The sequence below is a fragment of the Pseudophryne corroboree genome, chromosome 12, assembly GCF_028390025.1.
Source record: "Pseudophryne corroboree isolate aPseCor3 chromosome 12, aPseCor3.hap2, whole genome shotgun sequence".
Lineage (NCBI taxonomy): Eukaryota > Metazoa > Chordata > Amphibia > Anura > Myobatrachidae > Pseudophryne > Pseudophryne corroboree.
This window is the reverse complement of record NC_086455.1, coordinates 14,156,339-14,182,028: the sequence shown is the minus strand read 5'-3', so window position 1 is coordinate 14,182,028 and position 25,690 is coordinate 14,156,339. Positions and strand designations below refer to the sequence as shown.

The 25,690-nt window shown below is 46.8% G+C and overlaps 1 protein-coding gene across 5 annotated transcripts in view; it reads right to left on the bottom strand.

Moving 5' to 3' along the window:
* The window catches only part of SETDB1 (SET domain bifurcated histone lysine methyltransferase 1), a 142,426-nt gene that overhangs the window by 37,478 nt on the left and 79,258 nt on the right, over positions 1-25,690 (bottom strand). For all 5 annotated transcript variants that reach the window (XM_063947043.1, XM_063947046.1, XM_063947045.1 and 2 more), the window contains exon 20: positions 929-1,252. In XM_063947043.1, coding sequence (XP_063803113.1) covers positions 929-1,252 — 324 coding nt within the window. The remainder of the gene's footprint in view (positions 1-928; positions 1,253-25,690) is intronic.

Genomic DNA, 25,690 nt, shown 5'->3' with positions numbered 1-25,690 from the left:
TATCACTCACAGTTAAATTTATCACTCATTGATAAATGAGCCCAAATGTATTTTATTTTGCTGATATAGATGATTAAAATTGGACAGTCAAGTTCAGGGACCCATACATCTGCACCGGCTTTCCCCGATTCCCTGATCCAATCCACGGCCAACGATGATCAGCGATCTGTGGGGGAATCAGGGATTGTGCATGGTAAAATTACCCAATTTGCCGATCCCAGTAATTTTTTAGTTGGGATCGGAAAATCAGGGAAATTTAACATGTTGAATTTCCCAGATTCCCCGATCCAGGTGTTGGAAGATTGGGGAATTACCCCAATCCATCGTAGATGATGTAGACATTGTCTTATTTACCAAGTGTTTGGTTCTATATTATTCCTCTACAGTCTTATACAGTATAAAAGCCCATACACACTTGACGATGCACACATCGTTAACGACCGTCGTTAACGACTTCCCTTGAACTTCCCTTGAACAGCTGAGCAAACGACATGAGCATACACACTACCAACGACCAAAGACAAAAGACGAAAGACCATAGACCATTCATCGTTGAAGCATCCAAGCTGAACAGTTTATTAAAATAATGAGCTGGGAACAGGGCTGGTGAACAGTGGCTTGGTCGTTGGTCTTTCACACCATACACATTCAACGACGTCTCTGGTCGGTAACGACCATAGTGGAAATTGAGCATACATGCTCCACAGATAAGCGAGGGTCGTTAACGTCCCGCGGGGCCGCGCATCGGTGGTCGTCGGATGCATACACACTTGACGATATAATGAGCGACGTCGTTGATGAGGGCTGAAATGAACGACGTCGTTCATTTTATCGTCAAGTGTGTATGGGCCTTAAGGTACTATGATGTTTACAATTTTAATAATAAAACCAAAATAAACAAAGCAAATGTTTCAATTTTACAATTTACCGTCAGTTCTGAGATCATACAGCTGGGCACACATGAAGCCTCCATCGGTACTAAATACTTCAGCACGGTATATACGTTTGTCTTTGGTAACTAGGTTTGTAATTCTTAAAGAACCATCAGGCAATGTAAATAGTCTCTCAGCATAACCAGCATTATATTTCCCCAGCTCCAGAGGTTCGCCTGGTTTTGTGGTAGCAATAACATGTTTCTCAAAATTCCAAGTAACAGAGGTGACTAGAGTCTGGCCGATTTGTAGGGTAATGTCTTTCCCTTCTTCAACATTAAGAGTCTTTGTATCTCCACAAGGATCAGAAGAAGACACATCTAGAATGAAAAGAAGCAGTGAGATCTGTCCATCAGTCCTGTAACATTTGTAGGAAAAAAACATAATAGGAAACAATGTATTTATATCTTTAAAGATCAAGGCAATTAGAGTGGTAATACAGGGGGCAGAGAATACCCAAACCAGTCACTTCCTATAGAAACTGTGTTCACAACAACTTTGACGCGTTTCTCTGAATGGGTCCCAGTTTCATCAGGAGGAAAACGGTTTTTGTTTATGTACTAACAAAGATGTGTTTATAAACCTCAGTAAAGTGGTTCTGGCATGTTCTAAATAATGTACGTTGCCAGTTACAAGTCCCTGAATAACATTAACAGTTGAACGAAATTGAAAGCGCACTGTTCAAGGACAATTAATTTGTGAAATGGAAAATTGCAAAAAACAACAATTTCCCCCCCCCCTGTATGTATTAGTAGGGTTATTATTTAGAGGCACAACATTCAGTACATAGGCGGATCCAGGGGGTGGGCACTCGGGCCCATGCCCATGCCCCCCCCCCCCCCCCTGTCATTTCTGACGACTTCTTTTTTTTTTCTCAAAAGGTGAACAGCAGCAACACTACTGCTATTTCCGTCAGTCAGATTTGATAAAAGAGCCAGCAGGCACTAGGACCCGCTGCGGCTCTAACAGCCAGTCCGTGTGGTAACCAATGGGCAGCTCTAGCCTCCCCCTGCTCACACCGCAACCTACCTCCCCCACTGCCAGCTGGACAGAGTCCAGCCCAGGCGCGTGGTTCAAATGCCAGCATGGAGTAACACGGTTACTTATGACGGCGCAGAAGGCTTCATCAGCCCTCACTGCACCGCACAATAATCCCAGCGCTTCCTCCTCCACTTCCTTTACCACCATGCTAGGTGCAGTCAAACTCAGCCTCAGCTTTGAGAAGGCGGCCTGTGTGATTGTGACAGGGCTGTCCTGCAGATGTCTTATGCTGTGTGACTGTGCTGTCCTTCAGATATCTTATGCTGTGTGATTGTGACAGGGCTGTCCTGCAGATGTCTTATGCTGTGTGACTGTGACAGGGCTGTCCTGCAGATGTCTTATGCTGTGTGATTGTGACAGGGCTGTCCTGCAGATGTCTTATGCTGCTTGTTGGAGATCCAGCTGGCTGCTTCTACTGATCAAAGATGGGCAGTTCGTGTCCTGCAGTCTATGTCTCAGTGCAGTGCCCAAAACAAGGTATGCTGCCCCTGCCACCACCAACTAAACACTATAATAATTATGTTGTGCTGGGGCGCCTTCCAGGCTCCCATAACTAATGGAACAGGTGACCAACATTTCAAGGCCCAATCAGCCTTTTTATCAGGGTGAAACATTGGCAATAAACCAGGATGCGCTCCTACAGCCAATCATTACCTGATGGCGTATTCTGTGAGGCCACGCCCCCTGTGATACCACACCCCTTATCTGGGAGCACGCGTGCCTTAGGTGCATGTAAATATAACTATTACCGTTCCCCCCCTTTCATTTTCTTCTGGATCCGCCCCTGATTCAGTACAATATAAGATATCAGTTTGAGTCCAGGGATGAGTTTAAATAAATATTGATATGGGCCAATAGGAATACAGGAAATCCTCACATGACCACATAGAACCAAATCAGTTATGAAATAACTATTTCCTTTTTAAGTTCAGAAAGTTGAGAACAAATTTGAGTTCATTACTATCATAGACCAAAAATTATTGATTGATCTCTTAGCTTTGAGTAAATTTAGAAGGGAAGAGACTCGGACATGATAATAGAGACTGGCAGTTATGTCCATCTAGTAAGAACCAGGATCGGTGATTTGGAATCTGCTGATAATGTTCCTCTTCAGCAGATAAATTCTTGTTTCTACAACATACTGCTATGTATATTTCTTCCAGGTGTACTTCCATTATCTATAAATGTCTACAAAACAATAACACAGCATATAAATAAAACAGAACAAAAATATAGCGTTTTACATATCTTCAATTTGTATTGACCCTTAGATCTGTATCCACTGCAATGGCCTCAAAGTCAGCAGGGCCTATACCTAAAGTTTGAACAACAGTGAAAACGGTGATGATGCAATTGTGGCCCCTAGTGGATGAAGGAGAAATCATTCTTAAAACTGGGTACACATCTGGCTGGTGGGTTGGCCAATCCGTTGAACTAACGATTTGTAAGTGCATAAACACTTACCAATCGTCCGCCCGATGTGTCGTGCCTGACGTCACAACTGGGTGGGCATTTAAATGTGCCCGCCCACTTGAGATGTCAGACACTGGCGGTCCCTGCAGCAAATTGACTGCACATACACACAGCCCGATGCTTGAATGTATCTGCAGATCTATCGCCCATGAGCTGTACTGCAGGGCAGCCATGATTGGTTTGTGAAGGACGCCGTTCACGGATATATTGGGGGGTACACACCCGCCAACAGGCTTGCGATATATCGACCATTCGATTGAACGGACGATTTTTTTGCTCTGTGTGTACCCAGCGTTATTGATGTACAGTAGAACCTGTGGACATTGCACATCTGTTTAGAGTAAAGGAAAGACATGAACAGAACAAAAACCTTACTTCTCATTCCATAAATTAGAGCAACGACGGTCATAGTGAGCTAAAGAAAACAATGCACCGACGTAAACCACCCAAGTGTATATGTATGTATATATAAAGCTTCCAATAAGACTGATGCAAACACAATAAGACATTAGGGTTTATTACAAATAAAAAAAAACACAATAAATGGATTTAAAAAAAACCATAAGAATGATTAATCATGTACTTAAGTCACAATACTAGGAATAGCTCTAGTGTGAGTTCTTTCATTTTGTATAAAAAGTCCAATATGGACAATCCATGGATTCCACTAAATGATTTCCAGCAAACCGTAATTATAAAGCTTTCTCTAGTGTTGCAAAACCAGTACTATAAATCAAGATTAATATTTAGTATCACCAGGCTGTCCAGGCATATTAGATATTAGAGGTAGAAAGAGATGATGTTATATATTGCATACAGTAAAGTCCTCAAAAGCTAATAGAGACTGCATTTTTGGGTGATATCCACCGAGTTGCTGCCAGTCTGGCAGGTACCGCAGATGAAAGCCCATGGGCAACTTGGATATGGCTCTAAAACCAACAGAAACACTTAAAAAGATAAAGTAGAACTATTCACTTATACCCCTTTTACACTCGCACTCCCGGGTCACTCCCGGGATGCTTCCGGGGATGCATTCCCGGGACTGACCCCTTTCACACTGCACTAAGACCTGGGATCGACCCGGGACAGCCCCATTTACACTGATCCCGGGATATCCCTGCAAATGCATAAGTATGTCATTAGAAATGACCTTGGGCTCAGAAAAGATGACATCAGCTTTTCTGAACCCAAGAAAGCTCCAATCCGAGTCCTTTTAACAGTCCCGGGATAGTGAATCCCGAGACGGACCCTTTCACACTACACAGCTTCCCGGGACGGTCCCGAGACCAACCCTGGTCGAGACCTGGGTTGAAATCCCGGGATGCTCGACCCGGGAAATTGTCCCTGTACCCTTTCACACTGACAAAAATCCCGGGATGATGCGCGTTCACGTGCAAAATCCCGGGATTTTCATGCGAGTGTAAAAAATAAGAATTTACTCACCGGTAATTCTATTTCTCGTAGTCCGTAGTGGATGCTGGGTACTCCGTAAGGACCATGGGGAATAGACGGGCTCCGCAGGAGACTGGGCACTCTAAAAGAAAGATTAGGTACTATCTGGTGTGCACTGGCTCCTCCCTCTATGCCCCTCCTCCAGACCTCAGTTAGGGAAACTGTGCCCGGAAGAGCTGACATTACTAGGAAAGGATTTGGAATCCAGGGTAAAACTCATACCAGCCACACCGTACAACTTGTGATAACTATACCCAGTTAACAGTATGAACAACAAATGAGCCTCATTAACAGATGGCTCATAACAATAACCCTTTAGTTAAGCAATAACTATATACACGTATTGCAGAGAGTCCGCACTTGGGACGGGCTCCCAGCATCCACTACGGACTACGAGAAATAGAATTACCGGTGAGTAAATTCTTATTTTCTCTGACGTCCTAGTGGATGCTGGGTACTCCGTAAGGACCATGGGGATTATACCAAATCTCCCAAACAGGCAGGAGAGTGCGGATGACTCTGCAGCACCGAATGAGCAAACTCAAGGTCCTCCTCAGCCAGGGTATCAAACTTGTAGAATTTTGCAAATGTGTTTGAACCCGACCAAGTAGCAGCTCGGCAAAGGTGTAAAGCCGAGACCCCTCGGGCAGCCGCCCAAGAAGAGCCCACTTTCCTTGTGGAATGGGCTTTTACTGATTTAGGATGCGGCAGTCCAGCCGCAGAATGTGCAAGTTGAATCGTGGTACAGATCCAGCGAGCAATAGTCTGCTTTGAAGCAGGAGCACCCAGCTTGTTGGGTGCATACAGGATAAATAGCGAGTCAGTTTTTCTGACTCCAGCTGTCCTGGAAAAAAATATTTTTAGGGCCCGGACTACGTCCAGCAACTTGGAATCCTCCAAGACACGAGTAGCCGCAGGCACCACAATAGGTTGGTTCAAATGAAAAGCTGATACCACCTTTGGGAGAAATTGGGGACGAGTCCTCAATTCTGCCCTGTCCATATGGAAAATCAGATATGGGCTTTTACATGACAAAGCTGCCAATTCTGACACACGCCTGGCCGAAGCCAAGGCCAACAGCATGACCACTTTCCACGTGAGATATTTTAGCTCCACGGTTTTAAGTGGCTCAAACCAATGTGATTTTAGGAAATCCAACACAACATTGAGATCCCAAGGTGCCACTGGAGGCACAAAAGGGGCTGAATATGCAGCACTCCCTTAACAAACGTCTGAACTCCAGACAGTGAAGCCAGTTCTTTTTGAAAGAAAATAGACAGGGCCGAAATCTGGACTTTTATGGAACCCAATTTTAGGCCCATAGTCACTCCTGACTGTTGGAAGTGCAGAAATCGACCCAGCTGAAATTCCTCTGTTGGGGCCTTCCTGGCCTCACACCAAGCAACATACCTTCGCCATATGCGGTGATAATGTTTTGCTGTCACATCCTTCCTAGCTCTTATCAGCGAAGGAATGACTTCATCTGGAATGCCCTTTCTTGGCCAATCCGGAACAATGAGTATAGTTCTTACTCCCCTTTTCCTTATTATCCTCAGTACCTTGGGTATGAGAGGAAGAGGAGGGAACACATACACCGACTGGTACACCCACGGTGTTACCAGAGCGTCCACAGCTATCGCCTGAGGGTCCCTTGACCTGGCGCAATATCTTTTTAGCTATTTGTTGAGGCGGGACGCCATCATGTCCACCTGTGGCCGTTCCCAGCGATTTACAATCAGCTTGAAGACTTCTGGATGAAGTCCCCACTGCTGAGGAAGTCTGCTTCCCAGTTGTCCACTCCCGGAATGAACACTGCTGACAGTGCTATCACGTGATTCTCCGCCCATCGTAGAATTCTTATGGCTTCTGCCATTGCCATCCTGCTTCTTGTGCCGCCCTGGCGGTTTACATGGGCGACCGCTGTGATGTTGTCTGACTGAATCAGAACTGGTTGGTTTCGAAGCAGGGGTTCTGCTTGACTCAGGGCGTTGTAAATGGCCCTTAGTTCCAGAATATTTATGTGTAGGGAAGTTTCCTGACTCGACCATTGTCCTTGGAAGTTTCTTCCCTGGGTGACTGCCCCCCAACCTCGGAGGCCTGCATCCGTGGTCACCAAGACCCAGTCCTGTATGCCGAATCTGCGGCCTTCGAGCAGATGAGCACTCTGCAGCCACCGCAGCAGAGACACCCTGGCCCTCGGGGACAGGGTGATCAACCGATGCATCTGGAGATGTCTAACAGATCCCACTGAAAGATCCTTGCATGGAACCTGCCGAAGGGAATTGCTTCGTAAGAAGCTACCATCTTTTCCAGGACTCGCGTGCAGTGATGCACCGACACCTGCTTTGGTTTCAGGAGGTTCCTGACCAGAGATGATAATTCCTGGGCCTTCTCCTCCGGGAGAAACACCTTCTTCTGTTCTGTGTCCAGAATCAAGCCCAAGAACAGCAGACGCGTCGCAGGAATCAGCTGTGACTTTGGGATATTCAGAATCCAGCCGTGTTGATGCAGCACTTCCTGAGATAGTGCTACGCTGACTGGCAACTGCTCTTTGGACCTCGCCTTTATAAGGAGATCGTCCAAGTACGGGATAATTATGACTCCCTTCTTTCGGAGGAGCATCATCATTTCGGCCATTACCTTGGTAAATACCCGCGGTGCCGTGGACAGACCAAACGGCAACGTCTGGATTGGTAATGACAGTCCTGTACCACAAACCTGAGGTACTCCCGGTGAGGTGGATAAATGGGGACATGCAGGTAAGCATCCTTGATGTCCAGTGACACCATAAAATCCCCCTCTTCCAGGCTTGCAATAACCGCCCTGAGCTATTCCATTTTGAACTTGAACTTTCTTATATAAATGTTCAAGGATTTCAAATTTAGAATGGGTCTCACCGAACCGTCTGGTTTCGGTACCACAAACATTGTGGAATAGTAACCCCGTCCCTGTTGAAGGAGGGGTACCTTGATTGTCACCTGCTGAAGATACAGCTTGTGAATAGCCGCCAGTACTACCTCCCTTTCTCTGAGAGCAGCAGGCAAGGCTGATTTGAGGTAACGGCGACGGGGAGTCGCCTCGAACTCCAGCTTGTATCCCTGTGATACTACTTGCAGAACCCAGGGATCCACCTGTGAGCGAACCCACTGGTCGCTGAAGTTCCGGAGACGCGCCCCCACCGCACCTGGCTCCGCCTGTGGAACCCCCGCGTCATGCGGTGGACTTAGTGGAAGCAGGGGAGGATTTTTGTTCCTGGGAACTGGCTGTCTGGTGCAGCTTTTTCCCTCTCCCCTTGCTTCTGGGCAGAAAGGAAGCGTCTCTGACCCGCTTGCCTTTCTGGGGCCGAAAGGACTGTACCTGATAATACAGTGCTTTCTTAGGCTGTGAGGGAACCTGAGGTAAAATTGTCGATTTCCCAGCTGTTGCTGTGGATACGAGGTCCGAGAGACCATCCCCAAACAATTCCTCACCCTTATAAGGCAAAACCTCCATGTACCTTTTAGAATCAGCATCACCTGTCCACTGCCGAGTCCATAATACTCTCCTGGCAGAAATGGACATTGCATTTATTCTGGATGCCAGTCGGCAAATGTCCCTCTGTGCATCCCTCATATATAGGACTACATCCTTAATATGCTCTACAGTTAGCAAATAGTATCCCTGTCAAGGGTATCAATGTTGTCAGACAGGGTATCAGACCATGCGGCTGCAGCACTACACATCCATGCCGAAGCAATTGCAGGTCTAGTACCTGAGTGTGTATATACAGACTAAAGGATAGCCTCCTGCTTTCTATCTGCAGGCTCCTTTAAGGCGGCCGTATCCTGAGAAGGCAGTGCCACCTTTTTAGATAACGTGTGAGCGCCTTATCCACCCTAGGGGATGTTTCCCAACGTAACCTATCCGTTGGCGGGAAAGGGTACACCGTCACCAGTTTCTTATCAGGGGAACACCACGCTTCTTCACACAGTTCATTCAACTCGTCAGATGGGGGAAAAGTCACTGGCTGCTTTTTCTCCCCAAACATAATACCCTTTTTTGTGGTAACCGGGTTTATGTCAGCAATGTGTAAAACATCTTTCATAGCCGTAATCATACATCGGATGGCCCTTGTGGACTGTACATTTATCTCATCCTCGTCGACACTGGAGTCAGACTCCGTGTCAACATCTGTGTCTGCCATCTGAGTCAGCGGGCATTTTTGAGCCCCTGATGGCCTCTGAGACGCCTGGGCAGGTGCGGACTGAGTTGCCGACTGTCCCATGGTTGTCACGTCGTCAAACCTTTTATGTAAGGAGTTGACACTGTCGGTTAAAACCTTCCACATATCCATCCACTCCAGTGTCGGCCCCACAGGGGGCGACATCACACTTATCGGCTCCTGCTCCGCCTCCACGTAACCTTCCTCATCAAACATGTCGACACAGCCGTACCGACACACCGCACACATACAGGAAATGCTCTGACTGAGGACAGGACCCCACAAAGTCCTTTGGGGAGACAGACAGAGTATGCCAGCACACACCACAGCGCTATATAATCAGGGATTTTCACTAACAAAAAGTGATTTTTCCCTATAGCTGCTTTATATATACAGTTTTCGCCTAAATTTAGTGCCCCCCTCTCTTTTTAACCCTTAGAGCCTGAAAACTACAGGGGAGAGCCTGGGGAGCTGTCTTCCAGCAGAGCTGTGAAGAGAAAATGGCGCCAGTGTGCTGAAGGAGATAGCCCCGCCCCCTTATCGGCGGACTTCTCCCGCTTTTATATGTAGTTTATGGCGGGGGAATTTGCACATATATAGTTTATTTGACTATATTATGTGCTGTTCGCCATTGTAAGGTACTCAAATTGCAGCCCAGGGCGCCCCCCCCCCAGCTCCCTTCACCCATCAGTGACCGGAGTGTGTGGTGTGCATAGGGCGCAATGGCGCACAGCTGCAGTGCTGTGCGCTACCTTAATGAAGACCGAAGTCTTCTGCCGCCGATTTACAGGATTCTCTTCTTGCTTCTGGCTCTGCAAGGGGGACGGCGGCGCGGCTCCGGGACCGGACGACCGAGGCTGGGCCTGTGTTCGATCCCTCTGGAGCTAATGGTGTCCAGTAGCCTTAGAAGCCCAAGCTAGCTGCAAGCAGGTAGGTTCGCTTCTCTCCCCTTAGTCCCTCGTAGCAGTGAGTCTGTTGCCAGCAGATCTCACTGAAAATAAAAACCTAACAAATACTTTCTTTACTAGAAGCTCAGGAGAGCCCCTAGTGTGCAACCAGCTCGGGCCGGGCACATATTCTAACTGAGGTCTGGAGGAGTGGCATAGAGGGAGGAGCCAGTGCACACCAGATAGTACCTAATCTTTCTTTTAGAGTGCCCAGTCTCCTGCGGAGCCCGTCTATTCCCCATGGTCCTTACGGAGTACCCAGCATCCACTAGGACGTCAGAGAAAGGGGTATAAAAAAATGAAATATTGTCATGTAATTGTAAGGACAATAAACTTTCTATCCAAACTCTCACCAGATATTAGCGGTTTAGTGTAAAGAACAGTGGGGCAGATGTATTAACCTGGAGAAGGCATAAGGAAGTGATAAACCAGTGATAAATGCAAGGTGATAAACGCACCAGCCAATCAGCTCCCATATGTAAATTAAGAGCTAGGAGCCGATTGGCTGGTGCATTATCACCTTGCACTTATCACTGCTTTATCAATTTCTTATGCCTTCTACAGGTTAATACATCTACCCCAGTGTCGGACTGGGGCATATAGGGCCCACCGGGGGAAAGTAGTGGTAAGGGCTCATGTTTAGGGGTGTGGCCAATCCCTACAGAAGCTTGGCTAACCATTAGAGAGTACATGGTCAGTCACCTTCATAAATATATATACTAAATACTGCTAACGCATGTGAATGTACCAGATTAATAACAACGCACTGTAGAGAATACACCATAGTCCGGTGCAGTATAAAATAATATACAGTATGTATAATGTATAATTCAAATGCACAATATGGAACCTGATCCCTAGAGGAGGATGTGGGACCCCAGGCAGCGGGGTCCACCAGGAGTTTCCCATGTACCCCTGTGGGCCAGTCCAACCCTGGTAAAGAGTAGAAACCAATCAGCTTCTACCTATCATTTTAAGGAATGCGCTTGATAAATGCTACCTCGAGGCTGATTGGTTGGTATGAGTAACGTCTACATTGGTCCACTTCTCCACTCTGTGCACTGCTTGATACATTCCCCGATAGAAGTGAAACCCATCACACAGGTTCAAAAAGTATTTAAAAAAGTTATTATCGGTAGATGGTACGTCTTTCCTGAAAAGATATTTGAGGATCAGTATATAGTTTTATATAAGTACTAGGGGCCATGATTTTCTCTATCTATAATGGATGTTTATTGGTGCAGTGGATAAAAATATCTGTAGACATTTATTTGAACTAGTCAACCGCGTTGCTCGAAATTAAGCAACAAAAAAAATGTATTGTGTGTTGTACAATACGTTCATCTAAAGTTTGCTGTATCCAGTTTACCTCATCCCGAAAGTTTACTGTATACCAAAAGTATCAACTTTCAGGATACAGTATTAAGGGGCTCATTTATAAATGAGTTGGGTATGATAAATAGTGCTCCAGCCAGTCAGCTCCCAACCGTCATGTGTTCAGCTCTCAACCGTCCTGGGTTCTGCTCCCAACCGTCATGGGTTCCACTCCCAACCGTCATGGTTCAGCCCCTAACTGTGATGTGTTTGAAAAATGACAGTTGGGAGCTGATTGGCTGTAGCACCATTTATCCTATACAACAAGTTTTATCATTCACAACGAGTTTTATCATTCGTTGATAAATGGGCCCCTAAGAAAGAAATTATAACAACTGAATTTAGGGAAGATAATAATTGGCAAGGGCTTTGCTGCAATTTACAACCCAAAGGGAAAAAGTGCACACCCGGACTCAATACTTTTGCTATGGGAAAAAAACACGACTGACGCCTTATTCCTCAACAACCTGACCACTTATCAAAATTCTGCAACCTCATTGCACATCTACACCACACACCCTATCAAATGACACCTGAACCATCAAAATCCGTGTTGTCATTATAGAGTATTTGCTCTCATGAAAGAAAAAAAAATGCTTAGCCGATTGTTGGTCTGCTCACAGTCTGTGTCCTCATCATATACTTTTAGTGGGACACATTTTGCACCTCCCAGTCGTACTTCAACTGAAAAGAACACTTTTAGGTGCACTTTAATTTAATGACGTGTTAATGTCCACTTAGTCTCATGAGCTATTTAAAGGTAATTAAGAAACAAACCAGTACTATGGAAGAATTGTTGTAGTTTTTTCAACATGCAATTGAATTTTGTTGGTTCAACAAAAATCTAACAAGACAGGGAACTTGAATAACAGTTTCCTCAATGTCCAGCGGTGCAGCCTGCAAACACTAACACTGTTGGGACCGTCTTCTAATTGCCTAATGTAAGTTTGTCATAGGCTGCCAGAATTATAAATAAACTCATCCAGCCAATAAGATTGTACATGCCACGCTGTCACCAAAATGTAGACACACTAATATTATTATACGTGTCAGAAAACATGACTAGTGACAAAGGCAGAAGAACAACATTTGCACAATAACTTTGATATTAATTAGATAAGGACTGAACACCTTGCAGTATTGCCGCACGTGGCTCCAGAAACGGTCATTGGAATTTCATGTTAGTTAACCAAAAACGTTACATTTTAATTGATTTTTGCGGAAATAAAAATGAAGCAATAAGGTCACCACAAAACCAAAGGGGAGACATTTGTTTGAAATCTGCGGACACAACTCCGGAGTTTTCTGTTCACTAATAGAAATATGGACAATGAAAACGTAACAATATGGAAAAACTTCACTTACCCGCCATACATTGGTAATACACTAGTTGTACAGAGCTCAACATGTACATTTTGAAACGGAACGTAGGGGTCTATTTACTAAAGCCTTGGATAGAGATAAAGTGGACGGAGATAAAGTACCAGCCAATCAGCTCCTGTCATGTTACAGGCTGTATTTGAAAAATGACCGTTAGGAGCTGATTGGCTGGTACTTTATCAGCGACTATCTCTGTCTTACTAAATAGATGCCATATTTTTGAAAGTTGATGACAGTATAATAGTATCTATTATCTAGACCACAGGTTCTCAAACTCGGTCCTCAGGACCCCACACGGTTCATGTTTTGCAGGTCACCTGTGGATTTTTAAAATGTGACAGTTGGTGTTGCACAGTGCAGCTGTTGGGTGACATGGAAAACGTGAACCGTGTGGGGTCCTGAGGACAGAGTTTGAGAACCACTGATCTAGACAATACTGGAATTATGCCTACACATGGAGCTAAACAAATTATTTCTATACCTCTTAATATCTGTTAAACACAAAACAGAGCTATTACTGACAAGTAATATAGGGGTCTATTTACTAAGCTTTGGATGGAGATAAAAGTTGCTGGAGATAAAGTACTAGCCACTCAGCTCCTAACTGCCATGTTACAGGCTGTGTTTGAAAAATGACAGCTTGGAGCTGATTGGCTAGTACTTTATCTCCATCCAATGCTTAGTAAATAGACCCCATAGTATAGTGTACCTTTTAAAGATACTTAACATTGATAATACAAAAAGGAAAAGAAAGGAACCCTTACATTTCTGAGAATAAAGACACAGATGGAACCAGAAGAAAATGTACACGCTTTCTTGTGCCATCTCTCACTTCCAAGAATGCAGTAGAGACACTTCCTCTATTGCACACAACTACTAAACGCTAAAAACTTACACACAACAACCTACGTAATTAAATATCCACACTTTACACCAACAGCAAAAAAAAAAAAAAAAAGGACACAATTTTGGATAAATTCCATACTTTAACACTTTCGCTTATTTTACCATTATGTGGGATGCCATTCCATGCTGTATTTATACTGTGTATTTGCATATTGTGATATATAAATAGGGCAGAAATTACAGTGTTTCGTTCATTTTGTTGCGTCGTGTCGGTGGCAGTAGCAATTCTTAAGACCATATTTCAGCAGGAAAAAAAAAAAGTGTGTGAAATGCTGTGGCCAAATATTGAAGACAATATTCCTAAAATAGTTTACAAAATGTTGCGTATCTCTAGAATTTATGAAGATGAAGCTAAGTCAAGACAATGTTACAGAACAGAAATAAAAGATTTTTAAAGATCGGAGGTTATTACTTTGGTGGACCCACTGTTAAAAAAGGCAATCCGGATGTGATTTATACAACTGAGGTTGGCCCCAAAATGCACTGTATTAGATCAGGGACAGATTTAGGAGTAGGCTGAATAGGGTGCCTCCACCACAAAGCCCCACAACCACCACCACCACCACCAGAAAGCAAGACTTCTGTGCTATTTAATACTAATATCACATTACTGCCCCAGCAACTCCTGGCAGCACCCGATCCGACATCTCCTTGGCAATTTATTGTTGCACTCATTTTGGGCGTGGTTCCGGGGTTAAAAACACTAGAATATTTGGTAAATTATACAGCATGACAAAGGATTTTGGATCTCCAAAATGTTGCCGTTACTCAGCCCTGTATTCAGATAACTTGAGTTCCTTCCAGACACTCTTTCAAAAGATGTGTATTTAAATACCTGCTGCCACCAACATTTCTTGGCTACCCAGAGCACTGTCCACAGGGTGAAATAACACCCCGAGGACAGGACTCTGAGTACATACATACATATATATATACAGTCACACACACAGTGGGGCAAAAAAGTATTTGGACAGCCACCAACTGCGCAAGTTGACCCACTTAAAAAGATGAGAGAGGTGTGTAATTTCCATCATAGTGTACGTACACTTCAACTGTGAGAGACAGAATCTGACCCCCCCCCCCCCCCCCTCTCCCAGGAAATCACATTGTATGATTTCATATACTAAGTTGCCACACTATGAGGACATTATCTGCTTTCATACATACAGAGGAGAGTTGTAAGTGTCAAATAGCGCTGGTTATAGCACATTTGACACTTACCATCTCTTCATACATCTCCCCCCAGGACGGAATGTACTAAAAAGGAAAATGCAGCCTAGAATTCCAAAACTGCCGTTTTCGGAATTTGGCCGCATTCCCACATGTAACAAGCTCCGGAATGCAATACATTCCAGAGCTTGGACCCGGTGAGTAACGCCGTCTTTATGTGGAGATACCCAGTAGAAGTATGGACTTCTCCACCCCCCCAATCCCGAGAGGTATTAAATTCATATCCCTCCAAGCACCCCCAGCGTCACTCTGCGCATACGCAGACGTACTCCCAGGTCCTAAGGACAGCGCTTACTGGGAAAACCTTCTAGGTACTCTAGGTAATGTTGAAGCTTAATACATCCCGCCCCAGTGAGAGACTGCAGGGGAAAAGGAGATAGTGAGGGAGACTGCAGGGGAAAAATAAGAATTTACTTACCGATAATTCTATTTCTCGGAGTCCGTAGTGGATGCTGGGGTTCCTGAAAGGACCATGGGGAATAGCGGCTCCGCAGGAGACAGGGCACAAAAGTAAAGCTTTCCGATCAGGTGGTGTGCACTGGCTCCTCCCCCTATGACCCTCCTCCAAGCCAGTTAGGTACTGTGCCCGGACGAGCGTACACAATAAGGGAGGAATTTTGAATCCCGGGTAAGACTCATACCAGCCACACCAATCACACCGTACAACTTGTGATCTAAACCCAGTTAACAGTATGATAACAGCGGAGCCTCTGAAAAGATGGCTCACAACAATAATAACCCGATTTTTGTAACTATGTACAAGTATTGCAGATAATCCGCACTTGGGATGGGCGCCCAGCATCCACTACGGACTCCGAGAAATAGAATTATCGGTAAGTAAATTCTTATTTTCTCTATCGTCCTAGTGGATGCTGGGGTTCCTGAAAGGACCATGGGGATTATACCAAAGCTCCCAAACGGGCGGGAGAGTGCGGATGACTCTGCAGCACCGAATGAGAGAACTCCAGGTCCTCCTTAGCCAGGGTATCAAATTTGTAGGATTTTACAAACGTGTTTGCCCCTGACTAAATAACCGCTCGGCAAAGTTGTAAAGCCGAGACCCCTCGGGCAGCCGCCCAAGATGAGCCCACCTTCCTTGTGGAATGGGCATTTACATATTTTGGCTGTGGCAGGCCTGCCACAGAATGTGCAAGCTGAATTGTATTACACATCCAACTAGCAATAGTCTGCTTAAAAGCAAGAGCACCCAGTTTGTTGGGTGCATACAGTATAACAGCAAGTCAGTTTTCCTGACTCCAGCCGTCCTGGAAACCTATATTTTCAGGGCCCTGACAACATCTAGCAACTTGGAGTCCTCCAAGTCCCTAGTATCCGCAGGTACCACAATAAGCTGGTTCAGGTGAAACGCTGACACCACCTTAGGGAGAAACTGGGGACGAGTCCGCAGCTCTGCCCTGTCCGAATGGACAATCAGATATGGGCTTTTGTGAGACAAAGCCGCCAATTCTGACACTCGCCTGGCCGAGGCCAGGGCCAACATCATAGTCACTTTCCATGTGAGATATTTCAAATCCACAGATTTGAGCGGTTTAAACCAATGTGATTTGAGGAATCCCAGAACTACGTTGAGATCCCACAGTGCCACTGGAGGCACAAAAGGGGGTTGTATATGCAGCACTCCCTTGACAAACTTCTGGACTTCAGGAACTGAAGCCAATTCTTTTTTGGAAGAAAATCGACAGGGCCGAAATTGGAACCTTAATGGACCCCAATTTGAGGCCCATAGACACTCCTGTTTGCAGGAATGCAGGAAACGACCGAGTTGAAATTTCTTTGTGGGGCCTTCCTGGCCTCACACCATGCAACATATTTTCGTCACATGTGGTGATAATGTTGTGCGGTCACCTCCTTCCTGGCTTTGACCAGGGTAGGAATGACCTCTTCCGGAATGCCTTTTTCCCTTAGGATCCGGCGTTCCACCGCCATGCCCGTCAAACGCAGCTGCGGTAAGTCTTGGAACAGACATGGTACTTGCTGAAGCAAGTCCCTTCTTAGCGGCAGAGGCCATAAGTCCTCTGTGAGCATCTCTTGAAGTTCCGGGTACCAAGTCCTTCTTGGCCAATCCGGAGCCATGAGTACAGTTCTTACTCCTCTACGTCTTATAATTTTCAGTACCTTAGGTATGAGAAGCAGAGGAGGGAACACATACACCGACTGGTACACCCACGGTGTTACCAGAACGTCCACAGCTATTGCCTGAGGGTCTCTTGACCTGGCGCAATACCTGTCCCGTTTTTTGTTCAGACGGGACGCCATCATGTCCACCTTTGGTATTTCCCAACGGTTCACAATCATGTGGAAAAACTTCCCGATGAAGTTTCCACTCTCCCGGGTGGAGGTCGTGCCTGCTGAGGAAGTCTGTTTCCCAGTTTCCACTCCCGGAATGAAACACTGCTGACAGTGCTATCACATGATTTTCCGCCCAGCGAAAAGTCCTTGCAGTTTTTGCCATTGCCCTCCTGCTTCTTGTGCCGCCCTGTCTGTTTACGTGGGCGACTGCCGTGATGTTTTTCCCACTGGATCAATACCGGCTGACCTTGAAGCAGAGGTCTTGCTAAGCTTAGAGCATTATAAATTTACCCTTAGCTCCAGTATATTTATGTGGAGAAAAGTCTCCAGACTTGATCACACTCCCTGGAAATTTTTTCCTTGTGTGACTGCTCCCCAGCCTCTCGGGCTGGCCTCCGTGGTCACCAGCATCCAATCCTGAATGCCGAATCTGCGGCCCTCTAGAAGATGAGCACTCTGTAACCACCACAGGAGAGACACCCTTGTCCTTGGATATAGGGTTATCCGCTGATGCATCTGAAGATGCGATCCGGACCATTTGTCCAGCAGATCCCACTGAAAAGTTCTTGCGTGAAATCTGCCGAATGGAATTGCTTCGTAGGAAGCCACCATTTTTACCAGGACCCTTGTGCAATGATGCACTGACACTTTTCCTGGTTTTAGGAGGTTCTTGACTAGCTCGGATAACTCCCTGGCTTTCTCTTCCGGGAGAAACACCTTTTTCTGGACTGTGTCCAGAATCATCCCTAGGCACAGCAGACGTGTCGTCAGGATCAGCTGCGATTTTGGAATATTTAGAATCCATCCGTGCTGTTGTAGCAGTATCCGAGATACTGCTACTCCGACCTCCAACTGTTCCCTGGACTTTGCCCTTATCAGGAGATCGTCCAAGTAAGGGGTAATTAAGACGCCTTTTCTTCGAAGAAGAATCATCATTTCGGCCATTACCTTGGTAAAGACCCGGGGTGCCGTGGACAATCCAAACGGCAGCGTCTGAAACTGACAGTTCTATACCACGAACCTGAGGTACCCTTAGTGAGAAGGGCAAATTTGGGACATGGAGGTAAGCATCCCTGATGTCCCGGGACACTATATAGTCCCCTTCTTCCTGGTTCGTTATCACTGCTCTGAGTGACTCCATCTTGATTTGAACCTTTGTAAGTGTTCAAATTTTTTTAGATTTAGAATAGGTCTCACCTAGCCTTCTGGCTTCAGTACCACAATATAGTGTGGAATAATACCCCTTTCCTTGTTGTAGGAGGGGTAATTTGATTATCACCTGCTGGGATACAGCTTGTGAATTTTTTCCCATACTGCCTCCTTGTCGGAGGGATACCTTGGTAAAGCAGACTTCAGGAGCCTGCGAGGGGGAAACGTTTCGACATTCCAATCTGTACCCCTGGGATACTACTTGTAGGATCCAGGGGTCCTGTACGGTCCCAGCGTCATGCTGAGAGCTTGGCAGAAGCGGTGGAAGGATTCTGTTCCTGGGAATGGGCTGCCTGCTGCAGTCTTCTTCCCTTTCCTCTATCCCTGGGCAAATATGACTCTTATAGGGACGAAAGGACTGAGGCTGAAAAGACGGTGTCTTTTTCTGCAGAGATGTGACTTAGGGTAAAAACGGTGGATTTTCCAGCAGTTGCCGTGGCCACCAAGTCCGATGGACCGACCCCAAATAACTCCTCTTCCTTTATACGGCAATACACCTTTGTGCCGTTTGGAATCTGCATCACCTGACCACTGTCGTGTCCACTCTATAGTCAATAAAATACTGTCCCTGTCAAGGGTATCAATATTTTTAGTCAGGGAATCCGACCAAGCCACCCCAGCTCTGCACATCCAGGCTGAGGCGATCGCTGGTCGCAGTATAACACCAGTATGTGTGTATATACTTTTATATGATATTTTCCAGCCTCCTGTCAGCTGGCTCCTTGAGGACGGCCCTATCTATAGACGGTACCGCCACTTGTTTTGATAAGCGTGTGAGCGCCTTATCCACCCTAAGGGGTGTTTCCCAACGCGCCCTAACTTCTGGCGGGAAAGGGTATACCGCCAATAATTTTCTATCGGGGGGAACCCACGCATCATCACACACTTCATTTAATTTATCTGATTCAGGAAAAACTACAGGTAGTTTTTTCACATCCCACATAATACCCTCTTTTGTGGTACTTGTAGTATCAGAAATATGTAACACCTCCTTCATTGCCCTTAACGTGTGGCCCTAATAAGGAATACGTTTGTTTATTCACCGTCGACACTGGATTCAGTGTCCGTGTCTGTGTCGACCGACTAAGGTAAACGGGCGTTTTAAAACCCCTGACGGTGTTTTTGAGACGTCTGGACCGGTACTAATTGTTTGTCGGCCGTCTCATGTCGTCAACCGACCTTGCAGCGTGTTGACATTATCACGTAATTCCCTAAATAAGCCATCCATTCCGGTGTCGACTCCCTAGAGAGTGACATCACCATTACAGGCAATTGCTCCGCCTCCTCACCAACATCGTCCTCATACATGTCGACACACACGTACCGACACACAGCACACACACAGGGAATGCTCTGATAGAGGACAGGACCCACTAGCCCTTTGGAGAGACAGAGGGAGAGTTTGCCAGCACACACCAAAAAACGCTATAATTATATAGGGACAACCTTATATAAGTGTTTTCCCTTATAGCATCTTTTTTATATATTTCTAACGCCAAATTAGTGCCCCCCCTCTCTGTTTTAACCCTGTTTCTGTAGTGCAGTGCAGGGGAGAGCCTGGGAGCCTTCCCTCCAGCCTTTCTGTGAGGGAAAATGGCGCTGTGTGCTGAGGAGATAGGCCCCGCCCCTTTTTCGGCGGCTCGTCTCCCGCTCTTCAACGGATTCTGGCAGGGGTTAAATATCTCCATATAGCCCCCGGAGGCTATATGTGAGGTATTTTTTGCCAAAAAATAGGTTTACATTGCCTCCCAGGGCGCCCCCCTCCCAGCGCCCTGCACCCTCAGTGACTGCCGTGTGAAGTGTGCTGAGAGCAATGGCGCACAGCTGCAGTGCTGTGCGCTACCTTAAGAAGACTGAGGAGTCTTCTGCCGCCGATACTGGACCTTCTTCTCTTTTCAGCATCTGCAAGGGGGCCGGCGGCGAGGCTCCGGTGACCATCCAGGCTGTACCTGTGATCGTCCCTCTGGAGCTAATGTCCAGTAGCCAAAGAAGCCAATCCATCCTGCACGCAGGTGAGTTCACTTCTTCTCCCCTAAGTCCCTCGTTGCAGTGATCCTGTTGCCAGCAGGACTCACTGTAAAATAAAAAACCTAAGCTAAACTTTTCTAAGCAGCTCTTTAGGAGAGCCACCTAGATTGCACCCTTCTCGGCCGGGCACAAAAATCTAACTGAGGCTTGGAGGAGGGTCATAGGGGGAGGAGCCAGTGCACACCACCTGATCCTAAAGCTTTACTTTTTGTGCCCTGTCTCCTGCGGAGCCGCTATTCCCCATGGTCCTTTCAGGAACCCCAGCATCCACTAGGACGATAGAGAAAAGCTAAAAACCCCAGAGACAGGGTCTGTTGCCTAGCGACAGTGAGACCTGGGAGCCCGCTGATTAAAGCGGGTTATAAGCCTTTACTCACCCCTCCTTGCAAAGAAATCCTCCCTGCACAGCCAGGAGAGGAATGAGCCTTCAGTGTGAAACCCCACACACACTGGAGCGGCGTGCTGCAGCGGCGCGGGGAGCGGAGAGAGCCCGCCGTACAGAGCGGGAGTTAGCTCCGCCCCCCCTGCATGCAAATGTATCGCCCGGCCGCCTTGCTGCGGTCGGAGTAAATGTAACCCCCGGCCGCCTGTTTGCTGCTGCCGGGGAGCGCCCGTACATTGTAATATATGCTGCGGCCGGGGAGCGGTGTGTAACCCCCCCGGCCGCCTGTATGCAGCTGAGTCTGAGCCCGCCGGACGGAGCGGGACTTAGCTCCGCCCCTCTGCTCCGGCGCCACTTTTAAATCTAAAAATCAGCTATGTATTACCCGGCTGTGCTGCGGTCGGGTAGTGTAAATGTATCACCCGGCTGCCTTCTGCTGCAGCCGGGGATTGAAGAGCGCTGAGCCCGCTTACAGAGCGGGCTGAAGCTCCGCCCCCCCCCATAATGGCGCCAAGATTACACTTTGATACGGACAAAGACATGGATTTATATTGAGCAATACACAGATGAAAATAAATGGATTGCACTTCCAGTAATATACATGAAGTCTCTCTCTATCACAGAGCAAGGGACTAACTGCTCCATGTCTGTACACACTGCAGTTTGTAAATCATGCAGGACACAACACAGTAAAAACCATCACATTTAAGTGTAAAATCACACATCAGTCTGGAGGGGGGAGATTGTACTCACCGTCCTTTTGATGGAGTGGCCCCGACACGCGCCGCACGCAGCGGTGTCCGGCCGGAATCTTCTGTGATGGAGTGGCCCCGACACACGCCGCACGCAGCGGTGTCTGACCATTTTTGATACTCACCGCTGCCATGCTGCCGGAATCTTCTGCTGGATGGAGTGGTCTCGACACGCGCCGCACGCAGCGGTGTCCGCCAACTCAGGAGAGCTCAGTGTCTCCCTCAGCCGGGGCCCATCCCGAGCCGCACGCAGCTGCGATGGGACCCCGCCGGCAGCTCCCACGGTGCAGACTGGCAGTGGCAGAGCTGCCAGTCTGTGTTAGAAAAATAAAATAATAAAGAAAAAATAAAAATTTCTTCAGCTAAACCCAAGTGAACCAGCTCCCTCGGGCACTAAACTAAGACTGGCTTGGAGGGGAGATAGTAGGGGAGGAGCTAGCCACAGTGTGAGAATTTTTAAAGTGCCAGCTCCCAATACCACCTACTATTTCCCCATTGTAACTACACTCCAGTGGCCCCTAGTGGATGAAGGAGAAAAGGAGATAGTGAGAGACTGCAGGGGAAAAGGAGATAGTGAGAGACTGCAGGGCAAAAAGGAGATAGTGAGGGAGACTGCAGGGGAAAATGAGATAGTGAGAGACTGCAGGGGAAAAGGAGATGGCTAGGGAGACTGCAGGGGAAAAGGCAATAGGAGACTGCAGGGGAAGAGTAGACAGTGGGAAAGACTACATTTCCCCTTCCTCATCAGTCTGTGCGCCCACATACCCCCTTCCTCATCAGTCTGCGCCCAGATACCCCCTTCCTCATCAGTCTGCACCCCACATACCCCCTTCCTCATTAGTCTGCGCCCCACATACCCCCTTCATCAGTCTGAGCACCACATACCCCCTTCATCAGGCCGTGACCCACATACCCTCTTCCTCGTCAGTCTGCGCCCCACATACCCCCTTCCTAATCAGTCTGCGCCCCACATACCCCCTTCCTCATCAGTCTGCACCCAGATACCCCCTTCCTCATCAGTCTGCGCCCAGATACCCCCTTCCGCATAAGTCTGCGCCCCACATGGCCCCTTCCTCATTAGTCTGTGCCCAGATACCCCCTTCCTCATCAGTCTGCGCCCCACATACCCCCTTCATCAGTCTGAGCACCACATACCCCCTTCATCAGGCCGTGACCCACATACCCTCTTCCTCGTCAGTCTGCGCCCCACATACCCCCTTCATCAGTCTGCGCCCCACATACCCCCTTCCTCATCAGTCTGTGACCCACATACCCCCTTCCTCATCAGTCTGCACCCCACATACCCTCTTCATCATCAGTCTGCGCCCCACATACCCCCTTCATTAGTCTGAGCACCACATACCCCCTTCATCAGTCTGCACCCCACATACCCCCTTCCTCATCAGTCTGCACCCCACATACCCCCTTCCTCATCAGTCTGTAACCAACATACTCTCTTCAATCAGGTTACCTCCTCCCCAGTCTGTGCCACATACACCCCCTCCACATCCGCTGGTACTCCACAAGCCTTCCTCCTCAGCACCCAGTGATCTACTGTATGTACTATGTGACTGGAAGTCACATGACACGGAGACATCAGAACATTCAAAGAGGGATTTGTCACTCCGATAGTGGTGATAGACAGCAGAATATAGCGACATTACAGGATGCAGAACCTGTGCCTGTATTAAGTGGAGAAACAGCATTCCTTCATATTTCTGCATTGTAGCCCTGGTGTGGGCCCCTGTAGTATACGGCACCCCTATAATTAATCTCTCAGCATTATGGATTACAGGCATACAGAAACTGCTTCATCAAAGCTGCAGGGATCCAACCATTTATATGTTTTTTCTCTGTCCCATGAACAGCCGATTTCAACAGTATATTAGGAAGAGCATAGGCAGGCACACATGGGGGGGGGGGGGGGGGGGGGGGGGGGGGAGAGGAGGGGTTGGGGGTTACTTGGTTTGCTTTTTTAGGTTTGTATACCGGTACTAGATATTTCTGGCATACTGATTTCTGTAACAGATTAAACTAATAAAACTATTTTGTTTTTATGAAAATATGTCCAACAGAGTCTTGAATACCTTCATTTACAATATTAAATAAAAAGGTTCTTTGTGCTGTTTTGTTGTTGTTATAGATCTTCTACCCTAATACCCAGTAACAGCATACCTTGGGGGTTATAAAACATATATATATATATATATATATTGGAGCACAATCTATAGTCTTTTTCCTATTGTACACCATCATCTCTCTGTATCGTCTCTCAGCCACACCATCATAACCCCCCTGCATCGTCTCTCAGCCACACCATCATAACCCCCCCAGCATCGTCTCTCAGCCACACCATCATAACCCTCCTGCATCATCTCTCAGCCACACCATCATAACCCTCCTGCATTGTCTCTCAGCCACACCATCATAACCCCCATGCATCATCTCTCAGCCACATCATCATCTTCTCCCTGCGTGGTCTCTCAGCCACATCATCATTTCGTCCCTGTGTCTCTCAGCCACACCATTATCTTCCCCTGTCTCATCTCTCAGCCACATCATCATCTTCCCCCTGCGTTGTCTCTCAGCAACATCATCATCTCCCACCTGCGTCTCTCAACCATAGGTGATAATGGAAATAATGGTGTGGCCGAGAGACGGCGCGGGGGGAGGGGGGGGAATGAGTGTGTGGCTGAGAGACGCAGGTGGGAAATTATGGTGTGGCTGAGATATGCAGGCAGGGGGTGACAAGTCTAGTTGAACCTCTGTTGTAGGATGACGGCATTGGTTATATTTTTGCACACCTATGAGGAAGAGGTAAATGAATTGACACATGTTATAATTAAATAAAGTGTGACTTTTTTTACCAGTGGTATTTACTCACTAATGCAGTTCTTTATAGGATGTCAGCACATACTATATCATCATTTCCTCTCTTTTTCCAGTGAGAGGGGCACAGATACAAAGCAATGGTTAATTTTACAACTGGCATCACTAGCTTCTATATTCTGCAAATTCTGTCACTTCCCTTTTCTGGTTTTCATTTTTATAATTATTTTTAAAGAAGGATTTAGGGAAGTTGCAGCAAGCTGTCTAGAAGGAAACGTTCTGTACACCTACAGTTTACGTAATTCATGAGGTGGAAACCGCATCTGAATACAATTTATACACTGAGTGGCCATAATTTGACTTATTCTATTCAGAGCCACCTGTGGCTGGATCTAACAAGCAGAGTGAATTTTGTAGGGGGACTAATTTGGACATGGGAAGCAGAATTCCGTAAAAAAAAACAACACATTTTAGTACAAGTTTCCGATAGGGTGAATATGGCGCTGTACAATGTGAAAGCAGCGTGAATATGGAGAAATGCTGTATTATATTAGTGTAACATAACAATGGCACTCGTTCATTGCAGTTTAGTCTTGATATTTATTCGCCTGTCCATTTTCACTCTGTTTTAACATTGTACAATGGGGGTCATTCCGAACCGTTCGCACGCTGCAGTGCGAACAAGTCAGAACTGCATATGCGCTGTGGACGCCTTGCGCACGCGCGTCATTGCCCAGCGACACAGTGGAAAAAGTGATCACAGCGGCGATCACAAGAAGACTAACAGGTGGGAGGCGTTTTCCTGGGCGTCTACTGACCGTTTTCCAGGCGTGGTGAGGCAAACGCAGGCATGTCCAGGCGTTTGGAGGGCGGATGTCTGACGTCAATCCTGGGACCTTTGTCGCTGGATCCGTCGCACAGGGTAAGTAGGTCTGACCCTGGTGTTGTTTTGCAGGAATTTTTTTTTAGCATAGTAGGATTGCACAAGCGATCGCAGCCCTGCTATGCTAAAATACACTCCCCCTAGGCGGCGTCTAGTTCATCACACGAGCAGCAAAAAGTTTCTACGTGCGATCAACTCGGAATGAGGGCCAATGTCAGATGCCCTTTATTTTTTGCAGTAATATATTATTTTCCCAAGCCTCTCCCAGGAAAACCATAAGGTGACAGACTGAGGGAAAAAGGACCGCATATTTTGATTTGCGTTTCAGTAAGGAAACCGGAGAAATGTCTTGTTTCACCGA